General features: G+C 32.5%; 1 protein-coding gene across 4 annotated transcripts in view; it reads left to right on the top strand.

Moving 5' to 3' along the window:
• Positions 1 to 14971, top strand: part of LOC108725645 (protein couch potato) — an 84979-nt gene that overhangs the window by 39672 nt on the left and 30336 nt on the right. For all 4 annotated transcript variants that reach the window (XM_018452824.1, XM_018452823.1, XM_018452821.1 and 1 more), the window contains 2 exons: positions 4891 to 4944; positions 12488 to 12550. In XM_018452824.1, coding sequence (XP_018308326.1) covers positions 4891 to 4944; positions 12488 to 12550 — 117 coding nt within the window. The remainder of the gene's footprint in view (positions 1 to 4890; positions 4945 to 12487; positions 12551 to 14971) is intronic.

Here is a 14971-nt window from a genome sequence, read left to right as displayed (position 1 = left end):
TTTAGATGCTCAGTAGCCAATGAAATAATTCGTAGAGCATCTAAAGATAAATTTAAGGAAGCCTTAAATATAAGACCTGACTATGAATACGGGCCTAAATATCTGTATGCAAAAGTACGAAATATAATATAAAAATAAATAATTAACTGCTTTCTTTGCTGAGCCAATTGATCTCACACCGCTGTATATTTATCCATATATTTCGGATTTTGGGTAATTTCTTTTTGTCTTTGTTATCGCGTCAATTATCTTCCTTTACTTCGTCCCACTCTTCGCCGCATTTAACTCATCGTTCAATAAATTCAACTGTGGTTCTCGTGATGCACGATTCTCGTGGTTTCATGTGAAACGCAACATTATGACTGAAGCGTTCGAACTGTATTCACAAGGGGAATATTCCCCTTATGAATCGTATTCGTCTACGCCGACCATCCGCCAGGGGAGAGACGGTACTCCTCTATAACGTCATATTTGCTCGACTCGGGATCCTAGTTTAGTTTGTCTAGAGGGTTAATTATGTCGGTGCCAATTACGAGCTTGCATTTCGAGCTCCGACACCAGTCGAGATGAAAAATCGATAGCCATGGAATTTGATGCTCTTCCTATCCTGTAATTTGATGTGTGTGCGAAAACTCTCATTTTTAATTTTTTACATTTTGATTATTCAAAACGCGATCAGTAAGTGTAAATAAATGAAATTTTGTAAATGAAGAAAAGCATAAATTTAAAAAAGGAAGTTTTTTTTTATGAAGGAAAGATATATCTATGTTTAATCCTCTGTCCGCAATCTAAATCTTTCTTGGCATAAGTAAAATTACACTTAAAAATTTTTTCTTTATTTCTCAATTTTTATTAAATACAAAGGTTTTAACATTTGAGTTAAAAAACTATTTGGTAATATAATAAAGATATTGTAAAATAGCTCTGAATTTTTGAAAATTTTTGGAAAGCCTAGAATAGTAAGAAACTTGGGTTGGACAAAAAAGATCCAGATTGTAGACGGGGAGAACAAAAATACGATTGCAAATGGAGAGTAAATTTATATAAGCAAATCTATTTAATTATAATTCTCAAGTTAATGTTTCCGCATTAATATTGAAATTCTAATCAACAACGAATCTAAGAAAATTTATTACGCTTGTGAAAGTTAAATACAGTTTCGTGTACATTCGGGACGAAATTCAATCGCGATTAGATCGATAACGGCTATGAGTGCAAAGAAACAGCGGTTATTTGTTGCTAGGAAAAAAGAAAAACAGATGGAAAAACGGCGAAATTGTTCTCGCTCCATTTGGAAATCTCCTTCGAAAGTTAAATCCGGGAGGTTCTCTCGAGCATGTCGTTATTCGACGAAAAAGGCGCAGCGCGACACGGTTTTTTTTTGCTCCTTGCTTCGAGCTTTGTTTTGTATATTCATGAAATCGTTGTGAGAAGTTCGCTCAAAGGGATTAGAATTAGTCGCATGGGTGTGTTGAGAATTACCTTTCCGTCGGTACCGCGGGCGCTGCGCCTTCAATTCGAGATGTACATAAAGACATCCAAAGAGCATCTCTTCTTTAGAGCATTTCTTCGATCCTGGGGCACTTTAAATAATGATTTTACGCGACGAAATATAATATAGTACCTTTCTGATCGGTTTATAGACTAATAAAAAAGAAAGGATAGTCGATGAACTCACAAATTGCGTTTATGCAATCTTGAAAGGCGTTATATCGAATTGGCATTATCTTATTATCTATATATGTAAGTGTATGGTAGTTATTATATAATGATTTAATATAGTATATAATGATTTAATATATTATTAATATTGAAAGATAATCGCAGTAATATAGAATATGTGAATTGAAAAGATTTAATGACGTAATTATTAACATATAAATTAATGTGCATAGTAATGTGAAATTCTTTGTATAAATTGATTATGCAAATCGATTTAACGTTATTGCAATTGAAATATATTTTTTATATTTTTTTATTTTCTATATTTCTCTATATATAAATTTATAGATAAATTTTTTACTGTAAATTGCAGTTCCTTTCAATATTTTTTCAAATTAAAAAATGTAATTATATATATATACATATATACTTATATCTTCATTCCTCTACCCTATTAAAGTAAACTTTGTTTAAAATTAAAACGAGAAAATGAAATATTGTTATCTACGCGTATTCCAGAAATTGATCGATGCATCATATTGCTTTCACTCAATCATTTATAATTAATATACATTATTCGCCTTCTATTATGACTCAGATCAAATTTTGAATACGATACCTGATGCGTTCCATATATAATGCAATCAGAAATAATATAATAACTTGTCTGTGCATAAATACGCCCGCGGTTCTTTTCATACATTTGTATCTTTCATATAATACGAATTAAATTTTTTATTTCGCGAATAAATACTAAATTATTACGTGACACTGTTGAATAAAAAAAAAGTAGAAATTATTATTAAAATCGCTCTTCTATTGAAATGACAAGAATCGAGGATCGGAATTCTGAAAATTGATTACGAGAAAGACTGCAAACATCTTGAACGCAGAAATGTGCATTGTCTTGTATACAGTGTGCATCGACTGCGGTGTGGGAGTGATGTATATTGACAGCGGCCGTCTTCTGCATGCAAATCACTGCAGCTCCTTGTATCAAAAGAGAACGCGATTTCTTGGCATCGATATGACACATAACTGGCGACATACCGCAAACAATAAACCTTGAGTAGCATCACCACGCGCGTTATTTTTGCTCACAAATCTCTTGGTGCGAAGAATTCCGTTGCGCGAATCCAGTTATTAATCGTTTTTGAGATATCGTAACGTTATACGTTGTGCATAATCCGTGCGACCCGTTTTCCATGGATTTACGACGAATTTTCAGCACGCCGCGCCGAAAGGAAAGCCAGGCGGATCAGTTCGCCAACGTCTCGTACTACCGAGAAACTTTCGGAGAAGTGCAGGAACTATTTGCACATTGTATGTATCGTGTGAGCACAACGTATGCGAGTGACGACGAAAACTTGATTATGCTCCCCCGCGAGACCAGTCTTTTAATGACTGTAATATTTCATAGTTAAGGGAAGTTAATTAATTATGTGCAAGACACTGAACTCAGCGCCAAGAATGTTGAAATGGATATCTTAGAAATATAATAACGTACCGATATATTTAAGATGAGATTTAAGACATATATTTTTTGAATGAACAAACAATGAAATTTTTATTATTGAAATTTATAATATCGTGTGCATTAATTATATTCTTAACGCAAGAAATAGCAGGAAATTGATTAACCAATCTGATATGATTTCAGTTAAATACAATTATTAATTCCTATAATTATTATAGTACAAAATTAAATTTTAAATTCAAACTTAAGAATTTTTATTTTATTTGCTATAAAAATTAAGCAGTAATATTTCATGGATAGGACAGGCTGATTAATGATGCAAGATTAAGAACCTCGTGAGTGCCAAGAATGTTGTAACAGATACTTGGGAAATTTCGCACATCGATCCATGCGTCTAAAGTGAGACATTTAGGTGAAATTCAAATTTATCATTAAACTTTCTAACTTATTTAAATGATAATTAATAACATATGTGTCTACGTCTAAATTTTTAATAAAAAATTGTAATAGAAGACAATTAATGGAATTAATTATTTAAAATTTGTTGTTAACTAAAGTTATAAATTGTCTTGGCACTAAATATTTAATTCTATTTTTATTTTTATTAAATATATATATATTGGATAATTACAATTGCAGCTACAATTAAATGATGATTAATACTTGGAAATCTCTGGAAAATGGTGTGGAGAGCATTTTTGCTATTGCTCGCGTATGCAAGTTTGAAGTGTTTGAACTCGAAAAACGTAGCACGTTGGATAAACGTTCCGAGACTTACCGCGCTCTCTAATTGCGGCTTCGTTAATTAGCACTTCCATCGCGATCGTGCAATTATTAACAGTTTGGTACTCTGGTAATGAATACTACTTACAGTGTTCGCATGTAACCGAGTGCTCATCTCGCGCGTTCTACTTGAGGCTCTATTATAAAAATTACGGAAACGTTACCTCACTGCAAAGATTCCTTTATCTTTAGCGGCTGCATGAAACAAGATTCTCGATAGCGCAATAACGAAGTGTTACGCATTAAGATTGTAGGAAATTAAAAACTCTCTTACACGGCTTTTCTCGTATCAGGAAATGGAATAGAGCACGTTAACGGTGGATAATTCAAGTGATAGCCGTTAAGAAATTCACGGATATCTTAGCATGTGTGTTAGATATTTAATAAAATATGTGAATGTCTTGCTTTATTTTTCATTTGGTGCTCTTTACTATTCCGAATAGTCTCCGTAAATCTTACTGCTAAAGACTCGTGCGCTGAGCGTATTTAACAATAAGTCAGAACCGTATATACTGTATGTGTATTATATTTTTAAAATAATTTCTTAGACTAGAAACTGTATTTCTATTAGTTATTTGCAAGTATTATCTATTGTTAGTTTTTAATATTTAATTGAGCATTATGATGTTTGTTTCTTATTTCAAAAAGTTATATATTATATATTAAAAATTTTTTTTAAAACTGCCCAAATTTTTCAAAAAATGAAAGCACAATTATTTTATCTTATATTATACTATTTAAAATAGACTTGCATGTGTCTATTTTCTAATGCTTATTTCACATTTTTACATAAGTATAAGTTATTATAAAACAATACAGATCTTTGTTTTATTTTTAAACGAAAATAAAATATATACAGATCAAATTCATATAAAGTTAGTCAATTTTTTGTTTAACCATGTCGGTTGCAAACAGTATTTTGATATAATGTGAAGTTTTAATGACGTGATATTTTTTTCCTGTTCCAGGGGTACGAAGGGTCGCTGTTAAAAGTCACGAGTAAAAATGGGAAAACAGCATCGGTAAGTTGCCATCGCTTAATTGACAATATGATTAGCCGATGTTATGTTTTCAATATAGTGTTTTTAACATTCATACCGAAAAAGTGTTATCGAGCTTTTAACATAGATATATTTGCCCTAGATTCGCGAGGTAGCTCGATACTGTCGATATATGTCGTTTCTTTATTGAGAAGACTTGAGAAGACGAAGAAATAAAATTGGATCTCGGCTTTTCTTGAGCACATTTCTAGAAAACGTATATTTCAAAAAAACTCCGAATCAATTACACGGAGTAGTAAAAATAGCGCAAACTCTTTTTTTCTCTTCCCCTCTCTCTCTCTCTCTCTCTCTCTAGCATGACAATTCTCAAGGGGAAAAAACGAATGGAAAAAGTTTGTCAGCCAAACCACGAGTTTCGATCGAATTTTTGGACCACAAGGGAGTTTGCGTGATTTCGTGCATTTTCTGTTATACATTCTTGTCAATTCTTTATCGATCTATTTTTATTTACAGAACTGTATAATACATTGTCATTTATTATATATTTGCTTAAAATTTTCATAAGTAAAATAACTTCGTTCTACAAATTATAAAAAACATAATATAATATTTTTGTATTTTAAATTTCTTTTTTAAAATAACAGTTTGCAAAATATCGTAAAAATAAATAATTTTCGTTTTATATATATATATATAAGAATAAAAAGTGTTTTGATGTCTTACTACTTCATATTAAATAATTTTCGAACTCGTGAGAATTAAAACTGCAGTTTTTAAATGAAAAATTAAAAACGGTAGCTGTTTATGCTAAAAGCTTTTTTTTATTTATTCAAAGTGTACTCGTTGATTACGTGAGTCACGAAGCCTTAAAAATATCTAATCAGCCGACAGAGAGAAATACATCAAATTTCATCATGCGGCAATGCCATCGCGAGCACTACTCAACCCAGTATAATCCCCCGAGATAACATTAATTTATGCGGCGACGGTGGAACAGCACACGCGAGAGCATACTGACGCTGTAAAGTCCTTAATCCATAAAGCATTTTAATATTTTTTATTTTAGTATTTACTTTTTAATTCTGTATCCTTTACCAGACTTTACCTGTATCTCGCGCGCAATAGATATATTACGACTTTCTAAAATAAAACTACGACGATTGTATTGATTACTAAAGAATCTCATTTCATTCGAAGAACGTCGAGTTACGGAAGTTTAAAATATTACGATGGATCTGGGTATAGCAAATCTTCAACTTCTGACCTGCTATTCTTGGCAGTTAGGAATAATGAGAATTACGGAGTTTTGGGATGCGACGACGAATTAAAATTTATTTTAGATTCATAATTTAGTCACATGCTTATAATTTGTTGATTGCAAGATATAATGAATTTTAAAATCTGTAAGTTTTCTGAGCTATAAGATTCTTGAAGCTATCAATCTCTGAGAAATTATAGTTTTTGGTATAAAACTTCGCATTTATCAGTGGATTTATCTATGGAAATCTATCAATTTTACTTTATATGGATTCTTTGAATATACCTCAATTCCTGCCTCTGTATATTCTCGGGTATATCAATCAATTTACTGCTGTGCGAATTTTTAACCACATCAAATCTGAACTTCAACACAATGTGTGTAGATGTGAATCCTTAAATTTATGGAAATCTTTAAATATAAAAGACTCATGTCAGTTTATTATCGTTAATGAATTTCGAGCTTTGTATTATTTGCCAAATGTCGAAATAACGAATTCTTCGTCTATTTTTCTAAATTCCATCTACATTTGATATCGATTATCGGGATAATCCGCAAATATACCACGTGGAATAAAGTTAATAACATGTTTTCGTTCCTACATGCAGCTTGACCTCGTTGTAACCAGCGCGGAACGCAAGCGGCCGCGGCGGCTCGTAATGGCCGTGGTGATGTAATTGGATATAATATGGGCAGAATGCGAATAAAACGGACGAGATAGGCACAGCCGGAGAAGGCACGGTTTCCGTGTGAACGGTGCTTAAACCTCCTTGGCCACTGGCACGGTTGGGTACGACTGACTGTGTGAATCGATAGCGGGTCGGACCAACCTTTCTACCATTTGTTTCCTTCGGTCATCGTTGCGCCGCGAACGAAAAGCAGCAGCCGAAGAGCAGTTTCTCAAAAATGGCGACGCCCTGAAAAGATTTTCAAATGTTGTTAGAAGCTTTTGTTGTCTTGCATTCTTCCGTTAGCTAGTGCGATGTGCCATTGCGGAGTTTGTACAAAGCTCCTTTGTAACTTCGGTGATGATGATTTATCTCCGTCTTGGAGTTGCTGTTGGAAATCTACAAGCGCGAGAATTTATCTTCTCTTGATCCAATTGAGATTGTAGGTTTTTCGGTTTTTTTTTTTCACAGATTAAACTCGATTTGATTTCAGTTTAGTAAGATTAAATCGATCGTATAATAATAAAGGGTTACAGTTCCCCGATAAAAACCTCTCTCGCACCTGCTATTGATTAACTCGAGAAAATTTTTAGTTTTAAAACATAGCTGATTACTCTCAGAGCTCGGAGTAAATTTGATTTATAATAACCAAGTAGATAATATTGCAATGTTTATTCGTTTTTAAAAAACCTTTTATCTCTCTTTTTCATTCGTTATTATATTGTACATTGATATTATCGGATAAATGCGACAATGTAATAACTTTCGATCGTTGAAATTAACAAGTATTATTTTTCAACGGCTTTTCATAATAATTTTATATAATGTAACTATTATCTAGACAGTTTTATCAAAAAATGCGCGAAGTCAGTCAAGTTTGAAAACTTCTCTATGGGATATTTTCAATTTAATTCGAATCGCTTAAAATAATGTACTATTGCGTCTTACATTTTGCGTTTATTAATTGCCGTTGGAATTTAGATATAGATAAGTTTTTATGCTGCCATAACTCTTACAATTATTTAAAATTATATATTGCACATAATTCTTAGATTAAAACATCGATAACTTGGTTAAAGGTTATTAGAAGGTTGTTTGTTGTTTAAACTGTACTTTGTTTAAAATTTAGCAATAAACATCTAGTTAGACTCTTGATTTATTCGATTTTTACATATCTGAGCCTTTTATTTCGTCTTTCATTATTTTTATCGAAAATGTATTTTGTTATACAAGTTAGTCAAGAATACATCAATCATTCCACTACGTTTTGCTTTTGAGTTGTTACGTTTGAATACATTTATTGGTTTTTTTTATGAAGAGAACATTTTTTTTCTCTGCAAATGTGCTCGAATAAAATTCGAGGAGCACGTATGAAGTTCGGGGCATCCAAATTTGACAATTTTCTGAACAATTGTTAAAAAAATTCATGGCGTAGGCATTATTATAATTTCCAAGCCCTTCGATTATACATGACCGCGTTGCAAAAGTGGTACCTGTACCTGCCTCTATCTAGGGTTACATGCATAATTGCATGCGCATTTACATGACCATGGTGCATACGGGCACGGGTTGTCGTCGCGGCGCGGCGGCGCGGCGCGGCGCGCGGCACAAAGAACGCCGATGCCCGGAAGAAAAGCCGATACGCCAACGTCGCGCCGTCGCGGTTCGTGTATATCAAGAGTGTGGTGTGCGACAACAGTAACAAAAAAAAAGAAAGAAGAAAAATACAGGAGAAAGAAGGAAATCGATCGTTTCCATGGCCGTTGCACGCATGACCATTAACCTACATCGTATCACGATGCACGTATCGATAAAAAAAACTGCTCGACGGTAAAACGACGATATGTATTACGTTTGGGTATTCCGTGTCCTGATAAAGAATTATTCCGCGAATTTGCGCGATGCACGCAAGGAAGCACGCCGCGGCCACCCGCGTGCGACCCGCGCGGCGTGACTATACCTGATATTCAAAACGAGATGGAAACGGATTGGTATTCATCGTAAAATAAAAACCGGGCACGGATCGGTGGTGCTCGCCGCGTTCAGTTGCGAGAGCTGAATGCCTGTTACGTGCGCCAGGTGAAAGTGCGGCATGTCCGCTTTTTTCCGTTTGTACTTTTAACCGTGATAACCGTGATTAGTTCAAGATCTGTAACTGCGAATTTACTGAACCTGAATTTCTCATGGAATTATTTCACAGAATTTCACAGAATTTCACAGTTACGTTTCATTTCATTGCACAATATTTAAGAAATGCTGATGGAATATTGATAAAAATTTATCTTTATTGTTTAATAACGTATTTTATTGTAATACTATATAATATATAATATTAGAAATATTATTAATAATTATTGGTTGATAGGATATATACTCTTTAAATCTTTTGGAGTGAAATCTCACTCCAAAAAATTGAAGTCAGCCAGTCTTGAAAAAAGAGTGAAAAGAATTTCACTCTTGAACAAGAATGATAGATTTTCACTCTCTATAAGAGTGAGATTTCATTCTTTTGGAATAAAAGTCACTTTAAGAAATGAAGTCCCATTCTAAAAAAATAAAAAAAAGGAGTGAGATTTCGTTCTTTTAGAGTAAATCGCACTCCGAAAAAGAGTGAAAATCTGTCACTCTGAAAAGTTTTGACTCTTTTTTCTAGATTGACTCTCTAATTTTCTCTCTAAAAGATTTAGGAAGTATACATATATGTATGTATATATTCTATATATGTATATATAATGTGATCTTAGAGATAAAGAAAGTTATTGAGAAATTTTTTTATAATTTTACGAACACAGCTAAATATCATTTGCATTCTAACTTTTCCTCTTTCACGGCGCCTCTGTGTTTTGATATTGCGCGCACCCAATCGAGTCGGATCCAATTTTATTCTTTCGGATGCATGAATATTCGAGGGATGTGGCGCGGAAGTAAACGGCATCGAGTAACGAATCTCCGCGTTAACGATCGGGTATTTCTATCTTTCACATCGATAGAATCGACACCTTCGATTGCAGTTGGTGCAATCACGCGATACATTATGAAGCGTAATAGGTTCGCCTTGATGGGCGATCGTTAGTGTGAATCGGCGCATTTTCGCGTCGCGATGCTCCATCGTCCTCGTTGTTCCGTTAATTTCGTATAAACCGATGGAATCGATGCTGTCTACGGAATAAATTAGCGAATGCGCGCGCGCAGGTAAAAGGGCGAATATATATTGAGAAATGCAACAGTGCAAGCACAACCAAAAAAGAGAGAATGCAACTTCTCGATAATCTTGGTCAGTAAGGTATTTCCTATAATATAACTAGGATATAGCGGGGTAATTTGAATAGCGGGAAAATTTGGATAATAGTAAACGTTTTTCAAGAATTTCAAAAAAATTTGAGACGCCATGTTTTATATTTGGGGTTAGCAGCAAAGAAGATACTCTACTCTACATATTCATGTAGGTTTGAAAAGATATCTGTGTATCTGGAAGTTTGTGGAGAGTTTTATATTAAGCATGGTAGGTAGAGAATTTCGTTATTACTGCAGTTTATAAGAATATATCCTGCTTTCTTAAACTTTTATGAAATCTACGTAGAAAGTATGTACATAAGGCCAAATTATGGATGAGTTCAAATATTTTAGTATAAAATTGGTTTTTGTTGTAATTTTAATATTCATTTTCAATGTTATTCAAATTATCCTTTAAGATATCCAAATTACCCCTCAAAATTGAGCTTCATTAAAATTGTAAGAAAAATCGAATAATGGCATTACGTCTCAAGATTTAAGAATTAATTTTTTATACTTTAGGTAAATATTCTTTAAACATGTGAGTTTCCTGCTACATATTCAAAGTAACGATAAAATTATTATTTTTCGAGAAATTGTTTAAAATGTTTGAAATTATTCAAATTACCCTGCTGTATCCTATAGTTCTAGAGATATACAGGGTGAATCAGAGTAATTGAACCAGTTTTTTTATCTTCTGAGAAAATTATCGATTACACATCTAATTACCGACTTAACGATGCAAATCGGATGCATGGATAATATCGTGCGAACTGCTGATTTGTGCGCGAAAACAGGCACGTTTGACGTTAAGTTGTGAAAATTGTTACAAGATATTAAAAATGCGTCTTTTTCTCAATACACTCAGCAATTTGTACGATGTATCCACTGATCTGTATCGCTAATTAGATGTGAGATCGATAATTTTTTGGTAGAATAAAAAACTGGTTCAACTACTCTGATTCACTATGTATATTGATAATAGAATATCTTTTTACATTTATTGGATTTATTGCATATTGTTACAAAATTATGATTGAAAAATTATCATGAAAAAGTAAAATAATTTATTTCTTTATGATATACTTAATTAATTTGCATTACATTTATTAGTAGTTTATATTCTGCAAGAAATAAACGAATTATTGTAATTCTTACATGATATCGGAATTATTGCATTTCTACTTTTAAGATAAAATAATTAGATGATTAGCAATAATGAATTCAGAATTTTATTTGATTAAAGGAGTTATACTTGTTCTCTCTTTTTTTATTTAAAAGAATGAATTGAATGTACGTGTATGTTGTTATTTTTAAAAAAATTTGGTATTATTAACCTTTTAATGGCAAGGTAAGGGTCATCAAATATGACTACAACTTCATCAGTCAAAGTACTTTTTATTTTACTGCAATTTTTTACAGTTAATTAGTAAACTTTATTGTATTTTTTTTACTTGAATAATAAAATTCACTTAAAAATATTATTAGATATCTCTATATGGTATATTTTTTGATCAAATATAGCCTTTTTTGCTTGTGTATATATTTTCATTTAGAAATATAAGGGAAGAAGTTTTATACTATTAATTACCTCTTTATCCATTTATTAGATGAATAAAATGGAGCATCTGGTTGGATCTGACTCCACCTTACCAGATACGTTCTGAAAATAATTTTAGAAGATTAATTGTATGAAATATCTATGCAGTCGGTAATTTGTAATTAGTATATAACTAATTTTCTTGTTTAAATATAAAAATTTGAAAGAAATGAAAATTAATTTATAAGCGCGATCGATTGAGTCGGGAATTGAACTCGGATCTTTCGCTTTCTGGATGATACCCTGAAAGAAATAAAAATGAAGACATTGTTTGCGAATAAAGTTTCAGAAATGCAAATAAATAACACAAAATTTCTATATAAGTTTATTTTATTTCAACGGACTCTTATAATCTTATAACCCAAGCTATTTAATATCATTTTAATAAGTTAAAAAATTATTGAGATGATCTTTATCGATATCTTTTTATGAAGACTTTTGCATTATTGTTAAAATTAAACAAGGAATTTATTTTTAACATTATGCGATAATCGCGGATTATTTTGCATATTATAGCAATTTTTTATTTCACTGAGGTACTTATTATGAACGATGCGACAAGCGTTCCCAAATGAAAACAATGATACAAATGGCAGAAACGCGTTGGTGATTCTAAGCTCGTTCGAGGGCAAACTAATAGCGGCGATGAAGCGCTCGCGTAATGAATGCTCACCAGGGGTGTGAGAGAGAGAGAGAGAGAGAGAGAGGTGCTAATCGTGGATGCGACTAACGAAATGCTTCTTGTATTCTTCTTTCTCATTTCAGCCGGTGGGATTCGTGACTTTTCACACAAGAGCAGGCGCGGAGGCGGCGAAGCAGGATTTACAGGTAATAGCCCTTTTCTCGCAGGCATCGCGAGGCAAGGAAAAGCCGGGGAGAAGGTGGTAGGCCCTCGCAAGGGTCTCTCAGGGTTGACGCGCGGTTGATATAGTATACATACACAGTGACACTCACTCGTACAGATATGCCCGGCAGTATTTTTTTTCTTTACGACTCCACCCTGCCTTAGATTCTCCAGCTGGCATGGGTTAATGCTACCTCTAGCTCTTACCTCCATTAGTTACTACATCCACGAGACCTCTCTATCTAACTACTCATTTCTCTCTACCGTAGCTTTTTCTCTCTATCTTTCTCTTTTTCTCTCATTGGGACCAAACGTAGTACTACCTTTTGTCTACCTGTATACGTACCAAGGCGTATTGTAATAACGCTGCACCGTGTGGCATTATCGATATATTTATATATGATGTTGTTTGCCTTCCTGACAAGTGTCATCCCGTTGCATATACATATATTTAAATGTATTCAAAAAATTTTTCCGATATTTGCGAAAGAAATTATCTGTAGATTGTAATAGAATATGGCAAAAGAATAGATACATGATCTTACTGATAAATCACTTTCTCTCAAATTTAAAAAAGGAATTACTTTATATATAAATTTAAAATATAATATTTGTAATAGCTTATATATCTTAATTTCCTGGATTAAACGTTCAGATTTTTACACATCGTGCATTTTCTCCAGAGTTTTAAAATTTTTAAATGTTAAAATTTTTGAAACTTTTACACACAACATAATATTTCACTTCGTGCTAAAAAATAATTTTTATTTGTAAAAGCGATAACTATGAATACATTAATCATTTGAAATATGAATATATTTATATGTAACACGTATATATGTATCTGTAAATACATATATCTGCGGGGTGATCAACATTGATTTAAAAAACGTTCGTACTTCGTCACGCGATATATTTTAGCATATCTATATATAATTCGGGCGCGGAATAGCTTTACAGCTTTTGTTGCACGACGGCAATCAGATCGAGTTTTCTGGCTAAGTTGGTCACCCCGTATAGACCTACCATACCGTTGCAACTGACCTCACGCAATTTGCAATGTTATATAACCCAAGTATGGCAACGGTATACTACGTATGTATGTACGTACCGCGTAGAGAAACATCCTTTTGTCGGATGGTCACGTTCGCTGAAAACACCCTAGAACGAACTAACGAGCTCATTTTATGAATACACGTACAAGGAGAAAAACACACACTTACATACATACATAAATACATATCTACACGCCCTTGTGCTAATTTTCCTTCTACCTGGCATAATCCCATGTTATTATTATACCTACATCACTTTCGTCGCTAGCCATCTGTGATTCGATCGGTTCTTTTGGTTTGATTTCGCACGCGCAATATGTATGGCTGCGTTCAGCAGAGAAAATTAATCAGTTAGCGATTAGTAATTCTTTAATATGATTGGTTCTTGCCTTTAGTTCTTCACTGAATCTAAGTGTAAGAACCAATTATATATATTGAAGAATTATATATATATTAAATTATATATATATATATATATATTGAAGAATCACTGGGCGGTAATTGATTAATTTTCTCTGCTGAACGCTGCATTTGGCTTTTGAGTCTCCAATACTCTTTTCTTTATAAATCAATGAGAATTTTTTTTATATGTATATTCATATGTGCGTAGTTCTCAAAAATTTTAAATAATTTATAGTAAAAGATATTGTTGATAGAATGAAGATATCTATGATAAAATTAATAATTTCTACAATTTGAAATACAACATGTATTAAATGAACACTTGTATAGATTTATGGGCGTTACCGATATATTTTTATACATTTATAATGATTAATAAATAATTGAATATATATATATAAATAATTAATTTTACATTGTTTTATTATGATTATATTGAGAAAGTAATGTATGTAATATTTGTTTCTACAGTTTTGCACTGTCAGTTCTAAAATAAACAGAAGTTAATTATTTTGACTAAATATGACGATTTATGGAATATCGATTAACGTTTATATTTTCGTAAACATCAATCTAGCTTACTTTCGTATTAAATTTACGGTGCAAAATGAACGATGTCAGTAAAATATATAAACGGAAAATAAATCACTTTTGAAAACGTGACGGACATCATTGGAATGGCTAGCGTGATCTGTCAATGTTTTTGTAGAAATTATTGTTATATTACTAAGGATAGAATTGCAGGAAATTATATGAGAAATATTATCACAGTTGTCGAAAAGATATTGCATATGTTACATATATAAACGTTTGTACATAAAATAACAAATATTTTTATACTGTACTATCAGTACCTTAATTTTTGTTTAAAGTCAGATATACAATATATGGAAAACTCTTTAAAGATAATTTACAATTCTTTGCCTTTCAACTAAAGGATTACTTTTA

Source organism: Mycetomoellerius zeteki, unplaced genomic scaffold (genome assembly GCF_001594055.1).
Source record: "Mycetomoellerius zeteki isolate Tzet28-1 unplaced genomic scaffold, Tzet1.0 scaffold35, whole genome shotgun sequence".
NCBI classification, from domain to species: Eukaryota; Metazoa; Arthropoda; class Insecta; order Hymenoptera; family Formicidae; genus Mycetomoellerius; species Mycetomoellerius zeteki.
Note: the sequence above shows the minus strand (reverse complement) of the source record. Positions and strands in the feature narration are given on the sequence as shown.